The sequence below is a fragment of the Lissotriton helveticus genome, chromosome 11 (assembly GCF_964261635.1).
Source record: "Lissotriton helveticus chromosome 11, aLisHel1.1, whole genome shotgun sequence".
NCBI lineage: Eukaryota > Metazoa > Chordata > Amphibia > Caudata > Salamandridae > Lissotriton > Lissotriton helveticus.
This window is the reverse complement of record NC_136072.1, coordinates 159,067,856-159,084,947: the sequence shown is the minus strand read 5'-3', so window position 1 is coordinate 159,084,947 and position 17,092 is coordinate 159,067,856. Positions and strand designations below refer to the sequence as shown.

The 17,092-nt window shown below is 48.0% G+C and overlaps 1 protein-coding gene across 7 annotated transcripts in view; it reads left to right on the top strand.

Annotated features, from left to right (window-relative positions):
• Nucleotides 1–17,092, top strand: part of LRRC34 (leucine rich repeat containing 34) — a 431,531-nt gene that overhangs the window by 314,450 nt on the left and 99,989 nt on the right. For all 7 annotated transcript variants that reach the window (XM_078666059.1, XM_078666060.1, XM_078666064.1 and 4 more), the window contains one exon: nt 10,612–10,727. In XM_078666059.1, the coding sequence (XP_078522185.1) occupies nt 10,612–10,727 (116 nt within the window). The remainder of the gene's footprint in view (nt 1–10,611; nt 10,728–17,092) is intronic.

Genomic DNA, 17,092 nt, shown 5'->3' with positions numbered 1-17,092 from the left:
CAGTTAGTCCAGTGTAGTCCCAGCGATTCCCAAGGCCCTAGGCCTTACCATTGTTCGTAAAGCGGTTCTTATACTACTTATTGAATGTATGGTTTGAGTGGCCACCGGGCCTATCCATAATTGTGCAACTTTTGTATGTTTAACTGTGCTTTCGTTTAAACGCTTGTGCCTCTGCACTCATAAAGAGTACAGAGGATTATTCTAGTAATAAATACATATATTTTTATAATATATAACTTGTGTGGTGTCCTTTCATTTGATATTAAAGGATTGCATATGGTAAAACAGCTGGCTTCACATGCCCTCTTGAGTTAAGCCTAAGACTGCTTAGTCCATGCTACCACTAGGATAGCTTGTCTATAAGGTTGACTTTACAACCACCACCATCAGGGATTGTTTGGACTGATACAAGGTGCTCACTAGAATAGTGAACATCATACATCAGGCCAACTTCTCACATTGGTGTGCAGCGATTGGGATTTGAGCTTGCTGTTGTTTTACCATTGCAATCTTTATATCATTTGAAAGATCACATTAAGTAACATAGGTACATATAAACAAAGCTTACATATTTAAGTTCTACTGAACTTAGTAGTTGTAGACCAAAGGGCTTAGCACACCCTGACTACAACTCACTAGCAAGGTTCCAGTAGGAAAACACATAGTGTAGGTAAGTGCACCACTTACACCTCACTAGAGTCATGTCTGGCACAGGTGAACAACCCAGTCCTCTACCTGTGGCGGGTTACCTTACCAAGGCACCTTCCAGCTATGACAAACTCAGCTTCAGAGACTTGAGTGCCTTGTGCACTACAAGGGGGCTGAAAAAGGGTCACAACACTACCATTCCTATCCTGATAGGAGTCCTAGAAAAGGATGATCTTGAGAAGGCTAGTGCAGGTCCCTCAGGTAATCCAGGAGAAGGAGTGAACCCCCCAGATGACGAGAACACCACCCAGAGGTGGATGAGGAGGAGGAGGAAGTAGATTCACATGATCAGGGGGACATCCAGGTCCAAGTTAGGAGGCTTAGCCAAGCTAACTTGAACCTACATGGGGATGGAGAGGTGAACCACCTTACCAGACCCAATAGCAGAATATTCCCTGGCAATAGAAGAGAGAGATCCCTTTCCAGGGAGTCTAACCTTACTAATGCCTCAAGGGGTTCTCAAAGGGGAATGACTTCCCCCCAGAGAAAAGAGCATAAGGCCAGGATGAGAGCTGTAAGACTCCAGATAGAGAGGGAAGAGATAGCCCTGGCCCAAGCTAAACTTGCTTTAGCAAGGGAACAGAAATTGAGTGGAGTAGACTCCACTGGTGGCAGCAATATCCTTAAAGAGAAAGACAGGTCCTATGACAATAGAAACCTGACAAAGATTGTGCCCCCCTACAAAGAAAGGGGATGACATCCACAAATGGATGACTGCTCTGGAGAGAGCCTGCATGGTACAGCAGGTTCCTCAAGACCAGTGGGCAGCAATCTTATGGTACTCCTTTTCTGAGAAAGGGAGAGATAAGCTCCTCACAGTTAGTCCTGAGGATGCTAAAAACTACACTGTCCTGAAGAGTGCTCTTATTGATGGGTTTGGCCTAACCACTGAGCAATACAGGTTGTTGTTCAGAGATACCCAAAAAGCTCAGACTCGGGACTGGACTGATTTTGTTGATTGTGCCACTAAGGCTCTGGAGGGTTGGTTGCTGGGAAGTAAAGTCACAGACTATACAGGATTGTACAATCTAATAATGAGAGAACAGATCCTTAATAATTGCCAGAACCAGCAGTTGCATCAACACCTGATTGACTCAGATCTGACCTCTCCCCAAGAATTGGGAAAGAAGGCAGACAAATGGGTCAGAACCAGGGTTAAGCAGAAACCCCAGAACCATGGAGGTGATCAGAAAAAGGCAGACCAGAAGTGTGGAGATCAGAAACAAAAAGACCAGAAGTCTTCTTCAGGCCCCCAAGATACTCCTAAAGAGGTTGGGTCCCAAACTGGAAATAAAAAGAAGAAGAATGATGGCCCAGAGAAACCTTTGTGCAATACCTGTAAATCAGTTTCACACTGGGGTAGTGAATGCACCAAGAAAGGTACAGCCCCTACCACTGCAGCCCCTAAGGCACCTGCACCCCCTAGTACAGTTAGCAGTGGTAGTTCCCAGCCTAAGGGTGTAGTAGGGGTAACCCTGGGTACTGAGTTGGATTCTGGCCTAGTCAGGATCCCTACTCAAGCTGTTCTGATCTGTGATGTGGACATGGCTATGTCCACTACTATAAGTCCCAATACTTTGGGCAAGTACAGGCAGACACCTTTAATAAATGACAAAGTGGCTCAGGCCTACAGGGACACATGTGCCAGTGTCACAATGGTGACACCTAACTTTGTGGACCCTGGACAACTTGTACTAGGTAAAAATCACCTAGTGACCAATGCTAGCAATGCCACTACTACCCATAGTGTGGCTGTTGTTAACTTCTCCTGGGGAGGGGTAACTGGCCTCAAAAGAGTTGTTGTGAGTGCAGACCTCCCAGTTGAATGTCTTTTGGGCAATGATCTAGAGGATTCCTTATGGTCAGAAGTGGAGTACAGGACTCATGCAGAGATGTTAGGTATTTCAGCACATGTCCTTGCTGTAACCAGGTCCCAGGCCAAGAAGTGCCTACCTGAACCTGTGGTGGATCTTGAAACTATAGACCAACCACAACCCAAGAGAAAGAGCAAGAGGGTTAAGGCAGTGCCTTCCACCTTGCCCCAGGTTGAGGATCAGCCCTCTCAGGAGGATGATTCTGTGATCCAAGAGGAGACTGTCCTGGAAACACTTGAACCTGATCAGGTTGAGTTTCTGGGGACAGGGGGACCCTCAAGGGCAGATCTGGGGCAGGCTCAGTTAACTTGTCCTTCTCTTGAACCCCTCAGACTGCAGGCTGCTGCTGAGGCTGCTGGGAATGCTCAAGGTACCCATAGAGTGTATTGGGATGATGGGCTCTTTTATTCAGAGGCTAGAGACCCCAAGCCTGGTGCTACCAGGAGGCTGGTTATACCTCTGCAATTTAGGGGCTTCCTTCTAACCTTGGCCCATGAAATTCCTCTAGCAGGACACTTAGGCCAGAACAAGACTTGGGTAAAACTTGTCCCTCACTTTCACTGGCCTCACATGTCCGAGAATACAAAGGAGTTTTGTCGCTCCTGTGACACCTGCCAAGCCAGTGGCAAATCAGGTGGCACCACAAAGGCCCCCTAATACCACTACCAGTGATGGGGGTACCCTTTGAGAGAGTTGGGATAGACACTGTTGGACCAATGGATCCCCAAACAGCATCTGGGCACAGAGTTATACTGGTGATAGTGGATCATGCCACCAGGTATCCAGAGGCAATTCCCCTGAGGACCACAACCGCTCCTGTTGTGGCTAGGGCCTACTTGGAGTTTTCTCCAGAGTGGGCTTTCCAAAGGAGGTACTTTCAGACAGAGGTACCAACTTCATGTCTGGATATTTGAAGGCAATGTGGAAAGAGTGTGGAGTGAACTATAAGTTCACCACACCCTATCATCCACAGTGCCATGGGCTTGTTGAAAGGTTCAACAAGACCCTAAAGGGAATGATAAAAGGGTTACCTGTAAAGCTTAGGCGAAGATGGGACATCCTTTTACCCTGCCTGCTCTTTGCTTACAGAGAGGTCCCACAAATGGGGGTTGGCTACAGCCCTTTTGAGCTTTTGTTTTGACACCCTGTAAGGGGTCCCCTGTGTCTTGTGAAGGAAGGATGGGCGTTACCTCTCAAAAAGCCTAAACTTGATATTGTGGACTATGTACTTGGTCTCCGCTCCAGGATGGCTGAATGCATGGAGAAGGCAACCAAAAACCTTGAGGCAGTCAAGAATTACAGAAAGCTTGGCATGACCAAAAGGCTGTGCTGACTGAGTACCAGCCAGGACAGAAGGTGTGGGTGTTGGAGCCAGTGGCCCCAGCAGCCCTCCAAGACAAATGGTCTGGACCCCACACCATACTTGAGAAAAAGGGAGAGGTCACCTACTTGGTGGACCTTGGCACCCCTAGGAGCCCCCACAGGGTGCTCCATGTCAATAGATTGAAAGCATATGTGGACAGGGCATACATGGGCTTGCTCATGGCAACAGATAGGGACCAGGAGGAAGAGAGTGACCCTCTCCCAGACCTGTTATCCCAAAACCCTGATGATGGTTCAGTGGATGGAGTAGCCTTGGCAGGCAGCCTCTCTGACCAGCAGCAATGGGGCTTCAGACAGGTTCTGCAGGCTCACAGACATATGTTTTCTCTCACACCCAGTCAAACTAACTGGTGCACCCATGAGGTGGACACTGGTGACAGTCTGCCTGTGAAGAATAAAATCTACAGGCAACCTGACCATGTCAGGGATTGTATAAAGGCTGAGGTGCAGAAAATGCTTGAACTTGGAGTAATTGAGCCATCAGAGAGCCCCATGGCCAGCCCAGTAGTCCTTGTGCCAAAACCTCATACCCAAGATGGAAAGAGAGAAATGAGGTTCTGTGTGGACTATAGAGGTCTCAATGCTGTCACCAGGACAGATGCCCTTCCTATTCCAAGGGCAGATGAGCTCATAGATAAGTTGGCGTCTGCCAAATTTCTGAGCACATTTGATCTGACAGCTGGCTATTGGCAAATCAGGTTAGCTGAGGAGTCCAAGGCCAAAACAGCATTCTCAACCCCCAGTGGACATTATCAGTTTGTGGTAATGCCCTTTGGTTTGAAGAATGCACCTGCCACTTTCCAAAGGTTGGTGAATCAAGTCCTTGCTGGGTTGGATGACTTTTGTGCAGCTTATCTAGATGATATTGCTGTCTTCAGCTCCACCTGGGAGGATCACCTGATCCACCTGAAGAACGTTCTGGAGGCCCTGCAAAAGGCAGGCCTGACTATCAAGGCTACCAAGTGCCAGATAGGGAAGAGCAAGGTTGTGTACCTGGGCCACCTAGTAGGTGGGGGTCAGGTTCAACCATTGGAGAGCAAGATCCAGGCCATACAGGACTGGGCTCCTCCAACTACCCAGACACAAGTCAGAGCCTTCTTGGGCCTGACTGGGTATTACAGGAAATTTGTAAAGAACTATGGGTCCATTGTGACACCATTTAATGATCTGACATCCAAGAAGATGCCTAAAAAGGTTCAGTGGACAGGTAACTGTCAAAAGGCATTTGATGACCTGAATAAGGCCATGTGCTCTGCACCTATCCTAAAGAGTCCTGACTACTCCAAAGAGTTCATTGTCCAAACAGATGCTTCTGAGTTGGGGGTGGGAGCTGTGCTTTCACAACTTAATGTAGATGGTCAAGACCAGCCCATTGCTTTCATTAGCAGAAGGCTGACCCCTAGAGAGAAACGTTGGTCAGCCATTGAGAGGGAGGCCTTTGCTGTGGTTTGGGCCCTGAAGAAGTTGAGACCATACTTGTTTGGCACTCACTTTAAGATTCAGACAGACCATAAGCCCCTCTTGTGGCTCAATCAGATGAAGGGTGAAAATCCCAAACTGCTCAGGTGGTCCATTTCCCTACAGGGGATGGACTTTTCATTGGAGCACAGACCAGGGACTGACCATGGCAATGCAGATGGTCTCTCCAGGTATTTCCACTTAGAACATGAAGACTTATCTGGTCAAGGTTAAGTTTAATGTCCCTACGTTTGGGGGGGGGGGGGTTATGTAGGAGAGTAGGGTCTGCTTTCCAATGGTCACCCAATTTTTGCTTTTTGCTTCACTGGTTTTCGACTTAATGTGGCTGTGGGCCTGCTAATCAGACCCACAGCCTGCTGTTCTCTCTCTAAATTCACATACATGTACTTTAGGTGCATCACCAATTGGGTATTGGATCACCTTATGAGCCCCTGTACAGTGTACTATAGGTACCCAGGGCATAGGTGCATCACAGGCCTACCAGGGGCTGCGGCATATCTTTTGCCACCCCTGGCGGGCTATCCAAACAGACACAACTGGCTGATCACTCAGCTGGGGCAAGGTTGTGTAATCACCCCTTGCTTAGATATAGTATACCTATATCTAAACCTATATCTGGACACATATGCACCTATAAGTCACTCCTATGGCAGGCCTTAACAATCCTGGAGGCAGAGTGCTTGGTTTTATGTGAGATGGTGCTCTAGCATGAGCTGAGCCTGTCTGCAGCTTTCGGAACCATTTCCTTATAGCTGTTCCAGGGTATTGCCATACCATATACTCTTAAGTGCATTATAATCCTCACGGTTATTGCTAACTTTGGTTTGGCTGTATCAAAACATGTCGTGTAAGGTGTCATACACTTTGGAATACTACCCCCTCGCCAGTTCTGGCGACGGGGGTAGCATTCCACCCTTCTAGAGGGAGAAGACATGTTACTTTACTTAAACGCGGTTAAATCTAACCAGAGCCTCAGCATCACAAAATGGATGCTGCTGCCACAGACACGGGTCTGGCCTCCTGCTGCTGACCGAAACTCCGGCAGGGGAGGCCTGGACAAAGGTTTCCTGTCATAGGGAGGTGTTACACCACCCCAGACAGGAGATAGTGGATTGAGACAGGCAGGGCGAATGAAACTAGACACTGCCCTGGGGGCACAAGGCTCCTCATGCATAGCCCAGTTCAAACCGGTGCTGGGGCACTCCAACCCCAGCTCTGGCGCAAAACTGGACAAAGGGAAAGGGGTGTAACCACCCCCTTCCTGGGTCCCACCCATAGGAGGGACCTAGCAGGTAATCCAGCCCCTTGATTTGGAATAAAGGTAGGAGCTGAGTCCATAGATTTTAGATAATCCTGACTGAAACTTTGATACAGAACTCTGGACCCTTCGACATCCCACTCGACGTGGAAGACTGAAGAATCTGCCTTGTGGTCAAGGAGTGACCACCCTGTGCAAACAGGCACCATCCAGCGCCCAATGGTTTGCTTTGTTGCAGCTCCAGCCGGAGCTCGATTGACAGAGATCAACAAGAACCGGATTCCCAGACATCCAACAGCCCGATCCACAGCCACAGCAAAGCTGAGACCCGTGGAGGCGACGTGAGACGTGGGACCGGCCATCTTGAAAAGACTGCAAAGTGCTGACCGTGAAGCTCCTGTGGTATCCTCGAAGCTGTGCATTGGGGTTTGAAAAGCCCCAGCCCCAAGCAGCTCGTGCACCGAAGCTCACCCCTCCACACTCACTGAGTGCTGCTGGGGCCCTTTTGCATTTTCCTGCTCGACGCGTCTGTCCGGTCACTTGCCCGTTGGCTAGTGGCCTCTACGACGACGATTCTTTGAAACTACTCTGCTAGTCTGGTTGCTCCAGACTGGCCCTCGCTCCCCTGAAAAGGAGCCACCTCTCTGACCTTGCTGGTCCGAGTAAGAAGCGATCTGCAGTTCCTGCGTGGGTTGCATTTGCCAAGGCCTGTTGACTCCGACCCGGAAGCCGACAACGCCGACAGCGAGAGCCTTTGTGGGACAGCTTGTGATCCACTCCTGGTCATCCTCGGTGCCCCAGAGTCCACGTTGCAGCGGAGACAAGCTTCTCAACAACCACCTGATTGCGCCCGACATCGCCTGGTTCCATCCTGGTCACTGGCTAGTGACCCAGACTCTGTCCCCTCTGCTTTCAGGTACTCTACATCTTCGATCGACCCTTGGATCCAACCGGACTCTTCTCGCGGGATTCGGGTGCAGCGCTAAAAGCACACGCATGCACCAATGCAAAGTCAATGGTGCGTAAAAGTTATAAAGTTACTGCTTTGGAAGGCTTCCGACTGGACTAGAACTTAGCCACTTAAAACTAGGACACTAGAGGTGTAACCCACTACAGGAGCAACGGTGTTAGATCGTTTCCTCACCCACAGGAAGCGGGTGCATAGGTGCCAAAGTGTGTCGGGTTTCGTCGTGGAGATCTATGGAGCCTGGAGATGAAGATGCTGCAGGCGGCCAGGAGTCAAGCTATCTTGGCTGATGAAGGCTGATAGCCAGAAACCTGTCCTAGGATGCTTAATTGCGGTCCAGGGAAGACATGGCTTGGAAGTTCAGGCTGAACTGTTCCCATGAGGCACAGGGTCAGTACTGATTTGCATATGGCCATTTCTGAACTGGGGAGACTTGGTAAGCAAAATAACGATGGATGAAACCCAGATATGTGACTGGGGGTGAATGTTTTGCCATTCTGCAACATTCCGTCCATTATCTTGTGTGTTTTGCTGTTCATCCTATGTGGGAAGGATATGCCCAGACGTGGGTCCCATGCTCACTAAGCCGCTGGAGTCAAGCTATCCTGGCTGAAGACGGCTGATAGCCAGAAACCGGTCCTAGGATGCTTGATTCCAGTCCAGGGAAGACATGGCTTGGCAGTTCGGGTTGGACTGTTCCCATGAGGCACTGGGTCAAGACTGATTTGCATATGGCCATGTCTGAACTGGAGTGGCTTGGTGAGCAAAATAACGATGGATCAAACCCAGATCTGTGACTGGGCGTGAATGTTTTGCCATTGTGCAACATTCCATCCATCATCTTGTGTGTTTTGCTGTTCACCCTATGTGGGAAGGGTATGCCCAGACGTGGGTCCCGTGCTCACTAAGCCACTTGAGTCAAGCTATCCTGGCTGAAGACGGCTGATAGCCAGAAACCGGTCCTAGGATGCTTGATTCCGGTCCAGGGAAGACATGGCTTGGCAGTTCCGGCTGGACTGTTCCCATGAGGCACAGGGTCAAGACTGATTTGCATATGGCCATGTCTGAACTGGGGTGGCTTGGTGAGCAAAATAACGATTGATTAAACCCAGATCTGTGTCTGGGGGTGAATGTTTTGCCATTGTGCAACATTCCGTCCATCTTCTTGTGTGTTTTACTGTTCACCCTATGTGGGAAGGGTATGCCCAGATGTGGGTCCCGTGCTCACTAAGCCACTGGAGTCAAGCTATCCTGGCTGAAGATATCTGATAGCCAGAAACCGGTCCTAGGATGCTTGATTCCGGTCCAGGGAAGACATGGCTTGGCAGTTCGGGCTGGACTGTTCCCATGAGGCACAGGGTCAAGACTGATTTGCATATGGCCATGTCTGAACTGGGTGGCTTGGTGAGCAAAATAACGATGGATTAAACCCAGATCTGTGACTGGGGGTTAATGTTTTGCCATTGTGCAACATTCCATACATCATTTTGTGTGTTTTGCTGTTCACCCTATGTGGGAAGGGTATGCCCAGATGTGGGTCCCGTGCTCACTAAGCCACTTGAGTCAAGCTATCCTGGGTGAAGACGGCTGATAGCCAGAAACCGGTCCTAGGATGCTTGATTCTGGTCTAGGGAAGACATGGCTTGGCAGTTCGGCTGGACTGTTCCCATGAGGCACAGGGTCAAGACTGATTTGCATATGGCCATGTCCCAACTGGGGTGGCTTGGTGAGCAAAATAACGATGGATCATACCCAGATCTGTGACTGGGGGTGAATGTGTTGCCATTGTGCAACATTCTGTCCATCTTCTTGTGTGTTTTGCTGTTCACCCTATGTGGGAAGGGTATGCCCAGACGTGGGTCCCGTGCTCACTAAGCCACTTGAGTCAAGCTATCCTGGCTGAAGACGGCTGATAGCCAGAAACCGGTCCTAGGATGCTTGATTCCGGTCCAGGGAAGACATGGCTTGGCAGTTCGGGCTAGACTGTTCCCATGACGCACAGGGTCAAGACTGATTTGCACATGGCCATGTCTGAACTGGGGTGGCTTTGTGAGCAAAATAACGATGGATTAAACCCAGATCTGTGTCAGGGGGTGAATGTTTTGCCATTGTGCAACATTCCGTCCATCATCTTGTGTGTTTTGCTGTTCACCCTATGTGGGAAGGGTATGCCCAGACGTGGGTCCCGTGCTCACTAAGCCACTGGAGTCAAGCTATCCTGGCTGAAGATGGCTGATAGCCAGAAACCGGTCCTAGGATGCTTGATTCCGGTCCAGGGAAGCCATGGCTTGGCAGTTCGGGCTGGACTGTTCCCATGAGGCACTGGGTCAAGACTGATTTGCTTATGGCCATGTCTGAACTGGGGTGGCTTGGTGAGCAAAATAACGATGGATTAAACCCAGATCTGTGACTGGGGGTGAATGTTTTGCCATTGTGCAACCTTCCGTCCATCATCTTGTGTGTTTTGAAGATCTAAATCAGGCCCTCAATCTCTAGCATGCAATTCAGTAGGTCTGCTGCCTAGGGCAAATAATTTTGCGCTGAGTCACCTGTTGAAAGTACAGTTCCTTGTGGAAAGGTTCAATTACTATTTCAATGCCACTGGGTCCTTTACCCACACAGGACTAGTTCACCTAATGCCTATATCACATGCCCCCCTTTTACACACTCAGAGAATGACCTGCAATTCCAGCACCTTGTAAATATTTTATACGTCCTCTTGTGAAACATTCATTAAAAAAGACATGTACATCAATAACTTATTTAAAGACTAGAAAACTTGTTTGCATGAATTTCATAGTTCTCTTCTTCGAATGAGAAAGGCAAAATACATTTATATTTTATTATAGTAATTTCAATATTAAATGCATTTGGAAGACCCCTTCATATCCAGCATCATTACCCTTGTCCATGTTTAAAATAGTTTGTCTTTTGTATTTAAGGTTGTCCACTACAATCAAGATAGCTGGAAATAACCGCTTAGTGCGAGTACAGAGAGTTTCAGATGACGACTGTAAGGTTCTTGTCATTGTCCTTTATAATAACGTATTTGTAACGGGTAAGTACTTATTTGTTATTTATAGAATTTCTCCCTTGTTCTTATGCAGCATAATTAGTTTCCTGATCTGACTTCACACACTGTAGTAGTTGCCGTTGGGGAAATGTATGTGGCATATAGCCTAACACTGCTTCATGTTATTGTTGTACACATACATTTTGTTCAGTAGCTCAATGCAAATAGTTCTAAGTGCACACAGTTATTATATAAAGCAGTTAAAAACAGAAAGTGGCTACAAATTCCCCACCAGCACAAAAAAACAATTATACATTGATTTAAATGTTTAAAAAAGGTGCAAAACACATTAGCAACAGCTCAAATAAAAGCAAAAACAAAATTTAGGTTTGGTGACACATTCAAAAGTATAACTTATCAGTCCACTCCACCAGGGATTCTTTCAAGCCTTCAGGATGTAGGATCTGCAAGACCTCCCAGGGATATAGTTGTAAGTAGGGGCTGGGAAAACCACCACCAGTCCTCTGGGCTTCCAGGTGATGCTTGGAGGCCTGGGAACACACTCTCCCCCTCAGGTTGTTCCACCTCTTCCTAATCCCCTACAATGTGTGCAGGTTGCTTGCTACAGCATTCACTCTGCCAACTATTCTGGCCCACATTTGCCTCTTCTAAAGTATAGTTGTATTTTGTACTTTGGCTCCAAAGAACTGAGGCTCTACTCTAATAATTTCATCCACCATGACTGACCATTCTCCCTCTGTAAAATGGGGATTTCTCCTCCCTGCCATTTTCAAATAATGAACTTAAATACATGTAATAACCCACAAGACAAACAAAAATGAAAAAATGAGCAAGAAACAGAGAAAGCAAAAAAAAAACCTTGTCTCCACTAAAAAAAGGTCTCATGGACAGTGTTCTGCTGCAGTGGAATGGCAAGGAGTCATGGTCTGAAATGGAATCAAATCACATCAGGTGTGTAATGCTAGGATTCATCCAAAAGTCACAGGAATAGTATAATGTTGAACCTGTCCCATGACAGAATCCCTCTGTCAGAAACTCGCTGCTGGTGTTCAGTGGCTTTCTTAGTGTTTATTGTTAAACATTACTAAAGTGATAAAGTACATACAAAAAGCCTTAAAGCAAAGGAAAAAAAGCTAGATTATCCAAATCACTGTAAAAGTATTGAGCCAAACATACATGATAAAAATAGAGTTTATAGTTTATACCATCAGAGGGTTCCAATTTAAATTCTAAAATATCATTTTGTTAGTCAGTTAGGCTTAAGAATGTTTTAACATAACTTATTTGTTATTACATATTTTTATTTGCATCACCTTTTACAATATTTTGCCAAACTTCGTCATTCATAACAGATTGTTCATGCAATAAAAAAAACAGTGGCATCAGATTGTGTGCCTACAAACTCTACTTGTGAATTGTTTGCTTCTTCTCATCCTGCAGCTGGCATTTCTTTGATTTAATCAAACAATTCAATCTTTATTCGGTTTATAGTAAAATAAACCATAAAAGCTCAAGATCATTTAATCATAAGACAACATTAATCAACATTCTAAATTTGATCATAAAAGTTCATTTCTGATAGAGACATCTAGCCGCAGATTCCTTAACTTTGAATTCTCCCTAGGCGCCATACTCAATCCGGAAATATATCAGCAGTACCTCTGCGCGCCAGGGGACAGCGTCGTCCGGCTCCGTGGTGACGTCGTGTCCTGATATGCAGTCAGTGGAGCCATATAAGTCCCCTCTGGCGCGCAGATGTCAGTTTTCTTCTTTTTGGCGCTGCAACGCGGATCCAGAGAAGCGGTTTCTCTGGTCTTCTATTTTTGGCCTACTTTGACGCCTTTTTGCGTCTGGGAACAGTGTGCCTATACCTTCGGGTTTTAAGACATGTGAGACCTGTACTCCTCAGATGTCGGCTATGGATCCGCATTCCAGCTGTATGTGGGGCTTAGGAGAGCACCACAAATCCGGGTAGTGCGATGGCTGTAAGAGGATGAAGCCTAATTCCTTGCGGGAAAGGCGAATGAAGTTGCTGAGGGCACACCTCTCCCGATCGGAGTCTAGGCAGCGCCAATCTCCTTCCTGCTCTGAAGTTCCTGCGCAGGGCTGTTCAAGGAGCCGTTCCCATGGGCGTCGCTCTTCCAAGTCACGGCAATCCCATCAGAAGAGATCGAGGTCATGGAGGTCTTCGGCCTCACAAAGCCGTAACATCATTGCTGGTTCCTCCTGTTCCTTACTGGAGGATGTAGCGCAGGAGTCGACCCCAAGCCTCCCTCCATATCCTGGAGCCAGGGTGACTATGATCCAGATGCAGACATATTTTCATGCACTGCCATCCTTCTTTGGGTCTACACCTCCCTCTGGTGCGCCTTCAGGCCCCAAAGAGGTTGATGGGACTCTGATCAGGAGCACGCCGGCGGGCTCGCCCTCAGCACCAGTTGAGGACCTCGACTCCGTACCTAGAGTAATTACGACGTCCGGACACAGCCCGGAGCAGCTTCCCATTGTGACATTGGTGGCATCGGATGAGGTGGTCATCATGTCTCCATGATGCTGGTCGACGCCGGAGACACAATTCAAGTGCATGTCGATACGATGACGCCCAACGTCGATCGGCACCTGAGATGCCGCTTATAGCCACTGCAGTTCCTGCACCTTCTCCTTTCCAAATTGAGGATGAAGCTGGTCAGGTTGCTGTAGGAAGGTAGAATCCTTCTGCATGGTTACCCACCACTTTTTGCCTGGTTTTGCTGTGTTTATCTGACGGGAATCCCTCTAATCAGGACACCAGTCTCTGTGCTTCTTCTCTAAATTGGACATGGTGAGTACTTAGGTAAACTCCAGATTGGCTACTGGTGCACCCTCATAGGTCCCTTGTATATGGTACAAAGGTGCCCAGGGCATAGGTACACCAGGGGTCTCCCATGGGCTGAAGCATGCATTATGCCGCCCATGAGAGACCACTGAAATTGTGACTCCAGGCCTGCCATTGCAGCCTGCGTAAGCTGTTGCAAGCACCACTTACGACTGATATAGGTTTCCCTATTTTTGAGGTCATTACACTTAAAACCTAGCAGAGTGCTTGGTTCTAAGTGTGAGCCTGTGGAGTCCATTCTCCTGGGTTGTGACTCAGCCATTACGACATATAGAGCGGGCATGCGTCATTACGCGATGACCAGCTCTAAACTGGCTGTAACGAACCATGTCATGTTTGGTATCATACATGTTGGAATTATATCCTTACACCATAAAAGGTGTTAGAGGTATGATTCCATGCACTGTAAAGGTCTTCCAGGAGGCCCTCAGTGCTCTCAGTACCAGTCTTCCAAAACCGGACAGCCCACTAGGGCTGCTGCCCTCCTGCTGCTAAGCCAAGCTCGAGCAGGGGAAGGCAGAACAAAAGATATCCTGTCACAGGGAGGTGTGACCACATACCAGACAGGGTTTAGTGTATTGGGAAAGGGTGGGGTGCTTGCAGTGCCACTGAGACTGCTTGAAGGGCACATTTGGTGCCCTTCTTGCATACTATAGTTCAAACCAGTTCAGGGAACCATTGGCTCCTGCTCTGGTGCAAAACTGGACAAAGGACATGGGAGTATCCTCCCTACTGTCCAGCTCCTCCTCTGCAAGGAATCCCTGAATCATCCCAACCCTTTCCTAAGAGTACTCAAGGGCTTACCTGTGGGTGGGTCCTTAGATTAGTCGTGGGACAAAATTCAGATCACATACCACTTTAACTTTGACCGCCTGGACACTCTGGACTTCGCTTTGGGAATCAAGACTGCAATGGGGATGATTCCTACTGGTCCTGGTCTGGTCGTCCTGTTGGTCTTCTGCAACACCTGTGCTCTTTACAGGTTCTTCACCAAGCCCGTGGACATCCAAGACACCAGAAGGAAAAGGGATTTCCATTTGAGTGAAGGAGTCACTCCCCTGCATCTGCAGGCACCACCGCAACGCAGCTGACCACCGGTCTGCTAATCCTGGGTTACCATGGACTCCAAAAGGTTCAGCAACACAGGTGGTGGTTCTGCAACTCCCTCGAGGCCTGCATTGTCTTCATGCCGAGTTTGAGGCCAGTATCCTTCGTCGGAACCACTGAAACAGAACCCCTGTCACCGCGTTGACTTGCCGTTGCCAGGGATTCTTGATTCTCTCCTCCAGAGATTTTCAGGCTCCAAGAAGCTCAACCTCATGTGACTCCTGCAGCCAAGATCTTCGCCCTCACAGCTACCGCTGCACCGTGGGCCTTCTTCATTGGGGAGCTGCTCGAGGTCCTCTTGCGAATCCTGTACCTTTGGACTGTGGGTCATCTTGAAGGTCTTGTTTGGCTTCGGTGGGCTCCTCTGCTTGCTCGGGGCCTTCTCTGACTTACCTGCTTGTGGTGAATCACTTGGGCCTTGCTGGTCCCGACACTGCACCTTTTTTCATCGACTATGTTGGTTGGTGCTGCCAAGGCTTTTTGGTGCCCCTGCCGGACACTGACCTCTTGGCTCTCAACATCCAACGGGGGACAACTCATAAATGGCTCCTGGTCTTCCTCAGCATCACCTGGTCCGCGCAGCTGCAACTTGAAGGGCATCGCCAACCTCTCTGCATCCCGACATCGGTGGGCATTCGCCTTCCGTGCCTCTTGGTCACTCCTGAGTGGCATAGACTCTGTCACCTCTGCTTGCAGGTACCGCTCATCTTTAATCCACCTTTGGGTTCCACCGGACTCCTTTGTCTCCTTCTCCAGTGGCATCTTTCCTGAGGTCCTCCATTGTGTTCTATGGCAGTTTCTGACATCTCTTGACACCCATGCACCCGGCTTCCCTAGTGTAGATATCCTGGTTCCTGGGGTATCCACGGGTGGGGTGACTCTCCAACCTTCCATCTTCCACTGGGTTCTTCAAGGTCTGCTGGGATGGGTCCTTCTTCATTAAATTTTGCAATTTTCGACTTACCTTTTGACTAACATTGAGCACACTGTCCTGTTCCCACTCTGCACACAAACTCCATGGTATTCCTAGATACTCACCTTGGGTGGTTCCTTGGGTCCCCGGCTCTTCACGTCTTCTGGGTCAATTCTTGACTTGAGTCGTGGTATGCATTCCACTCAGTGCATGGTTTGGTCACCCCTGGGAGACCACTGTGTATTGGTGCTTCTAACCTGCTCTGTTTCCTAAGTATTGTGCGTATTGTGTCTCTATCTCCGGGTTGGAGATAGTTCAAATGTGTTAGTGAGTGTTGGTAGTAAAATACATATTTTTATAACTACACTGTGTGATTCATTTTCACTTAACCTATACCATAGGATTAAGTACTGGTGAAACAAACTACTTTACACTCCTTCTGGACTAAGCCTGAAGTCTGCTCTCCACAGCTACCACTTAGAGAGCTTTCTACGGTTGTGCTACCACTAAAATCACCATAAGTGTTGTCTGGTTTAGTGCTGGGTGCTACACTTAAATAAGTGAGCTTCACCATATACTAAGCCAGCCTCTCACAGTTGCTATTTTTCCAGTTTTGCAAGAAGACTTTGCAGACACTGGTGATGTGACCTCTTAGTTGGTCTTGGCCAGCCTCAGGTAAGAGGTTCTTTGGTGACATTTGGTGGAGATAGTAGTCTGCAACATCTCCTAATTATGATCTGCTTTCTCCACCATGAATGTCAACGGAGGCTAGTGCAGCTGTGGAAAAGTAAATTTTGCCATGTTCTGTGTCCCTACGCGTCCTCCATCATATGTTATGTGTGCATGATCAATATGCATATGTATTCCCCATGTTCGATTAATGACGCAATTACAGTTGTATCCACCTCTAGTATGTCAGTTTCCAGTTCTCGTGAATACTACGAATATCAGGCCTATGTAAAGCTACGTTGCCACGTTTCTCAGTGTGCACGTTATTCCATTGTAAAGTCCCCGTTTCTAGGCCTCAAAAGGGCCCGGACACCAGATTCAGCTCCTGTCTCCTGAGCCTCGCTGAGGAGCGATACAGCCCCCACCTGTGTTCCTGACCCTTCACTTACTTCCTGCCTCGCAGTGCCCGGCTCAGCCTGGCTCTGCCTCTGAGTCTGCCAAGAGTATGTTATGATTCCAGTTATCAGTCCAGCCCTCCTTCTCTGCATTCCTAAGCTACTGAATTGCATCAATAGTTTCCGTCATTGTCTAGCCTTCACGTCTCCACGTTAGAGAAATACTGCATTTAATGGTCATTTAATATTCTTCATCACGCACTACATGTAGAATAATGCATGCACCATTCTTAGAGTCTGTTAGCCTTTACCCCGATAACTTTTGGATTCTATCAACATGTTCTCTAAACATCAGATACTAGATACTGTTTAGGTACATGTCGCCCTGACTCTCCAGACTTCAGTCTCTGCTCCTAGCACAGAGTTCGTA